Source organism: Helianthus annuus, chromosome 5, assembly GCF_002127325.2.
Source record: "Helianthus annuus cultivar XRQ/B chromosome 5, HanXRQr2.0-SUNRISE, whole genome shotgun sequence".
NCBI lineage: Eukaryota > Viridiplantae > Streptophyta > Magnoliopsida > Asterales > Asteraceae > Helianthus > Helianthus annuus.
In genome coordinates, this window is record NC_035437.2 from 143,823,718 (window position 1) to 143,833,372 (window position 9,655).

The window sequence follows — 9,655 nt, forward strand, 5'->3', positions numbered from 1 at the left end:
GAACATTCCTATAACATGCTTGTATATGTGATGGCTTGATACTTTAAATTTGGGGGATTCTTATGTGTTGAACTTATCATTAACTTCGTACGAGCCAAACCTTGACATATGTAGCGCTATAGGATTAACGACCCGCCTCTATTGAAACTTTGGTTATGTCATGAGCAAGTTGCGTTTCTTGGTTTGATATGTTATACACATGCCATATTTAATGTTTATCTTGAATCGCATGCTTGCTATGAGGAATTGTTCACACTTTTATCTTATGCTATGTATGTACCAAACTTGTATACTCGCCTTTGCTTTTGCATTGAATTGTATTTTAAACATGTTACAGGTTGATGATGATGAAATGAAAGAAGTAGCACGATGCCTAGATACACACTTTAGACGTTAGGTTTAATATGTTGTATCGAATTTTGGTTATGTTGATTTGTTATTTTGATTAAACTTGTTGTTATTTGGATCTTGTATCAATGACTACTTGAAGTTTGGAAATGAAATTTGGATTATTAAATTATTGTCACAAATAGCGTTATGATGTCTCGAGCAATCTCCACACTTCGTCTCATCCCGATGTTTCCGCCATTGGTTGGGGTGTGACATGCGGCTTGTTGTAGTACGAAGTATGTCCTAATAAATTCAAAAAGAGTCTCATTCGTTAGCAAAGTTGATAGCCAGACCATCTTGTCTTCTTCAGCTCAATTCAAGCTAGCTCCTACTCCTTTAGGATTCTTTTTTTCACTGATTTTATGAACCTTCACATAGATTACGAGGCTTATCGAACGAGTTGAACATAGTGAAACGATAAAGACCCCAAATCGGCCTTGGAAGAAAGCAACATGTCTCTTTTTTTTTGTTGTTTTTATTAAAATGAATATTAATAAAATAATTATGTGAGAATAAATATAATCATATATGTACAAAAATAAAAAAATGAAAAAGAGGATAAGCTAACTAATGAAACCTGCACCCATATCCTCTTCCGATCGATCTGTTTCTCCACCAAATCTTTCATGGAGACATTGAATCAAACCCTCACCACCTTCAGATCACCATCTGTAGTATCCGCTAACCGATTGAATCCACCATGCCTTCATTCTCCTCCTCCGGTGCTCCGTCAACGCCCGCGCAACCACACATTCTTCATCAAAGCCTCAGTTTCTGCCGTTGAACAACAGTCGCAGAAGAAGGTCGCTCTCATCAGAATTGGCACTAGAGGAAGGTATTCCTCACTCATAATCATTGTTTCCTATTTGTATGTTCTGATCGGTCTGTTTGTTGATTTAGATTTGATAAGAAATAGTGAAATTACTCAGGATTTAGTAGGATATGAATTTTGTGTGTTTGATAAGAAATAGTGAAATTACTGAGGATTTAGTAGGATATGTTTGTGAATTCTTCTTTGTAGGTTGAGATTCATATGCTTAGTTGATGTTGTTTTGTCTTGATTTATCACTGTCTTCATATGAGTGAATCGAGTTATAAATGGTGTGTGAAACAGTCCATTAGCTCTGGCACAAGCTTACGAGACGCGCGATAAACTCATTGCTTCAAGTAGCGAGCTGGCAGAAGAGGGCGCCATCGAAATTGTGGTGATTAAAACGACAGGTGACAAAATCTTGAGTCAACCTCTTGCAGATATCGGTGGCAAGGGTTTGTTCACTAAAGAAATAGATGAAGCTCTTTTGAATAGTGAAATCGACATTGCTGTTCATTCAATGAAAGATGTTCCTACGTATCTGCCTGAAAAGACAATTTTGCCCTGCAATCTTCCGCGTGAGGATGTTCGTGATGCGTTTATTTCCTTGAACGCAACTTCATTAGCTGATCTTCCAGCTGGAAGTGTTGTTGGCACCGCATCACTCAGAAGAAAGTCTCAACTGCTTAACCGATATCCATCACTCTCTGTAAGGCCAAACCGACATGTAACATGATTCAAAACGCACATCCAAACACCCCCCCTAATTGGGATATTGTTTTCAATTGTAGGTGTTGGAAAATTTTAGAGGCAATGTGCAGACTAGATTAAAGAAACTAAATGACGGTGTTGTTGTAGCAACGTTATTAGCATTAGCTGGACTAAAACGGTTAAACATGACTGAACATGTGTCTTCCATTCTTCCTATTAATGACATGCTTCCTGCTGTTGCACAAGGTGCGATTGGAATTGCGTGTCGAGAAGGTGATGATAAGATGGTAAGATATCCGGTTCATTTCTGGTTTTGTTATCCCAATTCATAAGTAAATGGTCGAAATTGCCACCTTTAACTGAATGTGATTTGACTTTGCAGGCTAATTACATAGCAAAGCTGAACCATGAAGAGACAAGATTAGCGGTTGCATGTGAACGGGCATTTCTATTAACACTTGACGGATCTTGTAGGACACCCATAGCGGGATACGCTTGTAAAGACGAAGATGGCAATTGCCTCTTCAGAGGATTGGTGGCCTCGCCTGATGGAACGAAAGGTGGTTGAGAAAACTAAAAACAACACATAGTATATGATTTCGTAAGCGTTGATTGATAACTATTAACCGTTAGTTGCTAAATTGCAGTTTTGGAAACTTCTAGAAAGGGATCGTATGCTTATGAAGATATGATTCTGATGGGGAAAGATGCTGGTGAGGAACTACTCTCGCGTGCGGGTCCTGGTTTTTTTGATAGTTGAGGTCTTTGAATTCGGATTGTGTCTGGCTAGCTTCTGGTGAGATGTTTTGATTTGTTGTATCATTTGTGTAGTTTAAGAATAGAATTTGATTTGTCCCGTGTAATGTAGATTTGTTGCGTCATTCGGGTAATTTAAGAGAACTTCTAGATAAGTTTTTAAGATTTGCTGGTTTGTATTCTTTTTTTTTTTTTTTTTTGCAATATGGCATTTTTCAGTTTGGGTTATATCGCGTCTCCAGTGGGCCAAACGGGTACAAATTTAAAACCTTGGCTAAAACTGAAGGGGTCATGGTCTTTTGTTCGTGTATTCTAGTGCTTACAGCATTTAGATCTTATTCCTAATACATTAACTAATTGAGTAGTAATAGTGTACAAGTGCCATAAATACTAATCCTGGCAAGACAGACATGACGGGTCTGGTTGGTTAACGGGTCAAAACGGGTTCTGAGTAAAATGAGTTTGGATCAAAACGGACCATTTTTAAAAGGCACCAATTTGGTTCAGGTTAAAGCAGGTTCTAACAAGGGGTTCGGCCTAAAATGTCTATTTTTAGAAAAAAAAGTATCAGAATGGTTCACCCACTATATCTTTATAGAGCAGCTGGTGGCTACCAGGGGCAGGGGCGAAGTATAGAAGGGGCGGGAGGGGGCGCCCGACCCCCTGAACTTTTCGCTCAGTAGTGTTATATATGTAGTTTTCGTATAGAAATTTTTGGGTATATACGTTTTTGATCCCCCGGTTCTATAGAATTTTTTAGGTATATACGTTTTCGACCCCCCGTCATTCGGGTCAAGCTTCGCGTCATTCGGGTCAAGCTTCGTCACTGGTGGCTACGGATGGAGGTGGCAAATGAATATTAGATTATTCAGAATCTCAAATGAATATTAGACCAACACCTGAGAGACCACATGGTCCGTAATTCGCCCAGAAGGCCAGTAGCACCTCGGGCTGGAGCTAGAGCTTTGGGCTCGTCAAAGAAGATGACACATCGATGGGCTCCTCCGGCCTGTAAATCAGCCCATTCTCATGTTGTGAACGTTTTAAGTTTAACACACTAAGAAAGAATGATGGCACGATAAAATGGATAGGATTTGATTACTCATCTTTTGAAATATGTTGAGAATCAATTAAATATTTAATTGATATGATATACATTCCCGGTAGCAGGAGGATCGTAAAGAACAACACTGGACGCGCTGGTACCCGCAGTGGGGGGCATAACTGGTGGTGACAGTGGCAAGGTAGTGCTGCTGCTGCTGCTGGAGGAAGCGTTGGCGGGTGGTAGTGTCAATAGTGATGGTGGTGGGGGCGGCAACTGCGATGAGTGGGTGATGGTGACAAAAAATGATCAGGATGCTCATCCATTTGGACCATCTTAAATTAACAAGTTTTATAAAAGTGACATGTGGTATAATTGGTGTCGCACAAATGAACCTAAATACAAGTTTTCTTTTACTTAAATCAACCCAATTCCTAAACAATGGATTATACTCTCACCTTATATACAGTATGTATTATTTAAAAGATAAAAGAGTATCTATAAAGGTAGTATATACCAACGTAACCTAAAAACATTTACCACATGGTCCTAACGAAAAAAAGATAGTCGGCCAATGATCTCTAGATCAAGTGGTCGAAGGCTTGCATTTCTCTTGAGAGATGCAGGTTCAATTCCCACTTGGTGCAGAGTGAGGCACTGGTGGGCAATGATAGGAGACCCAGGGAAACCTGGGTTGGATCATTGAGCTAAACGGGTTTTACTGGTAATTTCACTGTCGTGCCTACGGGCGGGTGGGTTACTAGGTTTTCCCCAGAATTGGCGGTGGACTCGGGTTACTCTCGGAGTACTCCATTTGTCCAGTAGGTGCCCCAAGAGTGCTCGGAATTGATTCTGTTGGCCGTTCAAAAAAAAAAAAAAAAAGATAGTCGGCGTTAGGGTGTGCTCCGTGCAACATCATTTACACAAACACGTTTTTATCATTGGATATTTGAAGATGAAGTGAATCTAGCAAGATCTTTGTTTTTAGTTCAGAACGTGTCTTGTTCACATGGTTTGTGTATTGTGTAAATAATTAGGTAATAACACTATGTTTGGCTTAATACACATAGCCATGCCTAGAGAAACACTACAAATATAATTTTGAAACCAATTGTGAAATATTCATAACTAAAGGAGTTTGGTTACAAGAAAAGGTTTACAAAAAATGCATGTCGGTCCTAATAGAACAAATCTGTTTGGGTCGGAGCCGAAATGTTGGGCTCGATGTTAGGTCACGTCTACTACATGATGCATATTGTAAACGTTTAGAACATGTATGTACAACAGGTCGACTTTTTATCGTATTTGTGTGTAGCGAATATCATTCATGCTAAATGAATTTTTTTGTTCATTTATTGCTAGTCATGTGTCACATATTTTGCTTATATGTATATATTGTAATAAAGAAATAAATTCCGACTTGATTACATAGGCAAGTATGATCTCTATCTCCTAGACAACCTTATTTGCTTTACTGAACCAGACGACAAATTAACCTTCATAGTTGGTAGAATTTAGTTTTTTATTTATTAAACATTTTAGCTAATTAGCTCTTGAATAGTAAGAAAGCATAAGAGAATTATAGAAAAATTAGAATTTTTTTATTAAACATTTTATGGTATACAAAGTATAGTTATAATACCATTTATAAAAAAGAAAAAAACTATTTTTAATTAGGTCTAATTAACTATCAAAATTATGTCAATTATTTTTTTATTTTTTATTTTTTTTTGAAGAAAGGCCACCGGAGCAACAACGCCGCCGGTGTTACTTATCATTCCACACGAAAAATGGCAATTACAAAGCAATGGCAGGTAGTCGGGCAACAAGTTGCGCCGTCACCCCCCTTTGAATAGAAAAACCAATTCTACTAAATACAAAGTTTGAAACCTTTAGCGACGAAGAATTACTATTAACGACTTTTTGAACCCGATTCAACAGTCGCACAGCGTTAGGAGCGAGACCACCAAAGGTATCAAACGCAAACGGGACAAACACATGTTGATTCTCCAGGCAGGCTTTCTCATGTTTTGCCACTTTGTTTGCCTCTGCCTTGAGCACCGCTTGCCCTACGACAAAGCTCTTGTCCTTCAGCCCGACAAGGGGGGAGACTCCAGTTAGATCTACACAAGCGTGTTTCCCCCCTTCCCATCCAAACACAAGGATATCCGCCGGGCGTAAAGTGGACCTCCCCTCTAAGGGGTCAGTCAGAAAGTTTACTGGAGCCTCCTTTTTGGCAGAGATCCCGGCCCGCTTAAGAACATCACATAACACATCTCTCACCCAATCATGCCGATATTTAAACCTCGGTAGCTCTTTACAGTGGATCGCGTGATCGCCGAAAGAATCCAAACACGCTTTGCGGCATACCGGACATGGCTCATCAACTGGGAACAAAGGAATCATCAGTCGGTATCTAAGGATAGCACGGTATTCCACAGCCGACATATGTTGCCCCAAGCCTTCAATAGGTGCGACAGACAGAAAATCCTGAGCATGTGGGGCACGTAGACATTCAAACACAGCTCTTTGCCGAGGGGATAAAACAAACTTCTCTTCAAACCTCTTGACAATTTCGCCATATAAGGCATTCGCCAGAATTTTCTGGGATTTAGGAGGGGCAGTGTCTTTAATGTAGAAACCGCCAATATCAAGGTCGGGAAGAGAACTATGCAAAAGGTCCAACGCACTCCTGTAATCGGATTCTAAAACATCCCCACCACATTCTCGGAGTATGTGTGTAGGTCCCCTTGATGTGTATGGATCTTCACAGAATCGTCTTTCCAATCAAGAGTGCGGAATCCTCTTGATCAGAATTAGCAGAAAACGTGTAGGAACAAGAAATCAGCAATCACTTTCAAACCGGATCTTTATTGATTAACTATCTGACTGATTACAATCAATCAAGATCCTCACACACTCAAATTCGTCCAAACCCTAGCTCTCACGAATTTCAGTGTCTCTCAAACTCTGTTTTGGCTGATTAACTGATTAACCTAAACCCTAAAGCCTAACCTTGTTTATATAACACAAGGTTCACAACTGGGCTAGGTCAAAGACTCTTAGGCTGCGAATTGGACAGGCCCAATTCGCCCCCCATCACCCAATTCTTTGGGTTTAGTTAGCCCAAACATTACAACTAACTATTACAACGCTAAACCCGCTAACTGTTTATCGTTTAACTAATTACAAGATATCCAAAGACCAAATCTAAGCTGTTGTCACAAGTATGCACCAACAAACTCCCCCTTGACAATAGCTTCATAAAAACTTTGTCTTTGAGTCAAAACTTTGTCTTCAGTCTTCTTGCAATCTTCAAGTAGTCTTGCACTGTCTTTGGTCTTTGGATAGCTTCAGCTTCAATAGCTTCTGTCAGCAACAGACTCCCCCTAAGCTGATGCATCCAATCACCAAGTTGGCCATGTTCGACATTTTAAACGTAACAGACTGGTAAAACCGTACAAAATATCTCCGAAAACAATGGTTACCAAATTACACCTTTAGAATCGTCTTGAAAAGACGAATCCAATGATATATAATGTCAAAAACTGAATTCGGGATAAAAATCCAAGGAATCTAACGGCGCAAACGGTTTTGTCTAACGAGTTGTGGATTACTTTCTATTCACGAAAACGTTAATTTTTCCTTACGCTTGCCAAAAAATTTTCCACCTTTTTAAATTCTCTAGCAATTTCGCTGGTAAGTCAAAATTAAGTTCGCTGGACAGTTTAAATTCGCTGGTTATCTTGCTGAAAAGGCTAATTTCGCTGGTTTACTTTTGCTGATCAAATTCGCTGCTTAATTTCGCTGAAACCGTGATAATTTCGCTGTGGAAAATTATACGGTTACCAAAGTCGCCTTTGGATTTTAAATTCGCCGATAACTAACTTCGCTGATCAGTCAAGTTCGCAGGTCAAATAATTTCGTTGGTTCTGTTTGCGGATTTGTTAAATTCGCTCACTATTTTTGGAAACTTAATCTGTTGAACTTTTTTGCAGATTCTCCAACACAAATCTGCAAAATCAAAACACCAAATCAGCTCAAAATTTTCGAAAAATTATGAAGAACTGATTGAAAAACACGAAGAACACGAAGAACAGTCTTCAAATCTTCAAGTTTTTCAGCCAACAACTTTTCCAGAATCAACAAACTTTTTCCAGAAAAACTGCAAAACACCAAACAAACAAACCACAAGATCAAAACAGTCAACAAATTCCGAAAATCTGTATCAAACCAAGAAAAATTTCGAAAATTTTAAAACCCTAATTCTCAAGAATTTCGAAAACTCCCTGTTTCTGCAGCAAACAATTCTGAACCAAGCCTTTAAGAGCCTAACACTCTGATACCAATTGTAAGTCCCCTTGATGTGTATGGATCTTCACAGAATTGTCTATCTAACCTAGAGTGCGGAATCCTCTAGATCAGATTATTGCAGAAATCGTGTAGAAACAGAAACAGCAAATCACTTTCAAACTGGGTTTTCTATTGATTATCAAACCAAAGTATTACAATCAATCAAAACCTTAATCCTTTCTCTCAAATTCGTCCAAAGCCTATTGCCTCTCACGAATTTCTCACACAAACTGTTTTTGGCTGATTAACTGATCAACCTAAACCCTAAAGTCTAACCTTGTTTACATGACACAAGGTTTATAACTGGGCTAGGTCAAACATCATGGGCTGCGAATTGGACAGGCCCAATTCGCCCCCCATCACCCAATTCTTTGGGTTTAGTTAGCCCAAACATTACAACTAACTATTACAAAGCTAAACCCGCTAGCTGTTTATCGTTTAACCAATTACAAGATATCCAAAGACCAAATCCAAGCTGTTGTCACAAACATGCACCAACAAACTCCCCCTTGACAATAGCTTCATAAAAACTTTGTCTTCAGTCTTCTTGCAATCTTCATGTAGTTTTGCACTGTCTTTGGTCTTTGGATAGCTTCAGCTTCAATAGCTTCGGTCAGCAACAGACTCCCCCTACTTTCAAACCGGATCTTTATTGATTAACTATCTGACTGATTACAAACAATCAAGATCCTCACACACTCAAATTTCGTCCAAGCCCTAATCTGTTGAACTTTTTTGCAGATTCTCCAACACAAATCTGCAAAATCAAAACACCAAATCTTCAACACGTTAGCATTTGAGTAAACTCCAGTTTAGCATTTGCACAACAATCTTCAAACTCTTCAATCTTGTCTGCAATATAGAAAGGAGGTTCTACCATGCATCCAATCAAACTCTCATCTTTACATTTCACAGCAACTTCTCAGCAACAAACTGCTTCAATCTGTATACTATAAAACAAACATCTCGAGAAACCATAAGAATTTTTCAACATAAGTTAAATGAATTATTATTTTTCAAGAGATTAGTTAAACTGTATCACAGATTAAGCCTTTTCAATTTCATCACCAACACGCAAAACTTTTTGTTCAACACACAAGAACCTGCCTAATTGAAAATTTTGAACTCACTTTATAACACCGTCTCCCCCTATCAGTAACAATTCCTCCAAGAATAACAGTTTTCCGTACGTTAAGAATTTTAAACAGAAAATGACACTATTTTTGGATTTTTATATTTTCTGAAAGCAAGTAAATTCAAAAGAAATAAACAGTGTTGAAGATTTGGTGATTGGATACATCAGCTTAGGGGGAGTCTGTTGCTGACAGTCTGTTGCTGACAGAAGCTATTGAAGCTGAAGCTATCCAAAGACCAAAGACAGTGCAAGACTACTTGAAGATTGCAAGAAGACTGAAGACAAAGTTTTGACTCAAAGACAAAGTTTTTATGAAGCTATTGTCAAGGGGGAGTTTGTTGGTGCATACTTGTGACAACAGCTTAGATTTGGTCTTTGGATATCTTGTAATTAGTTAAACGATAAACAGTTAGCGGGTTTAGCGTTGTAATAGTTAGTTGTAATGTTTGGGCTAACT

General features: G+C 38.8%; 1 protein-coding gene across 1 annotated transcript; it reads left to right on the plus strand.

The window, feature by feature from the left end:
• Positions 1-926: 926 nt before the first annotated feature.
• Positions 927-2,840, plus strand: LOC110941586 (porphobilinogen deaminase, chloroplastic). The gene is made up of 5 exons (XM_022183240.2): positions 927-1,225; positions 1,505-1,910; positions 1,993-2,199; positions 2,295-2,472; positions 2,560-2,840. The coding sequence occupies exons 1-5, from the start codon at positions 1,017-1,019 to the stop codon at positions 2,670-2,672; spliced, it is 1,113 nt and encodes a 370-aa protein (XP_022038932.1). The 5' UTR covers positions 927-1,016; the 3' UTR covers positions 2,673-2,840.
• Positions 2,841-9,655: the final 6,815 nt, after the last annotated feature.

Coding starts and splice junctions, on each gene's coding strand:
- LOC110941586 (XM_022183240.2), top strand. CDS start 1,017: ATGGAGACATTGAATCAAACCCTCACCACCTTCAGATCACCATCTGTA. Junction 2,200..2,294: donor GAGAAGGTGATGATAAGATG/GTAAGATATCCG, acceptor TTGACTTTGCAG/GCTAATTACATAGCAAAGCT. Junction 2,473..2,559: donor CTCGCCTGATGGAACGAAAG/GTGGTTGAGAAA, acceptor GCTAAATTGCAG/TTTTGGAAACTTCTAGAAAG.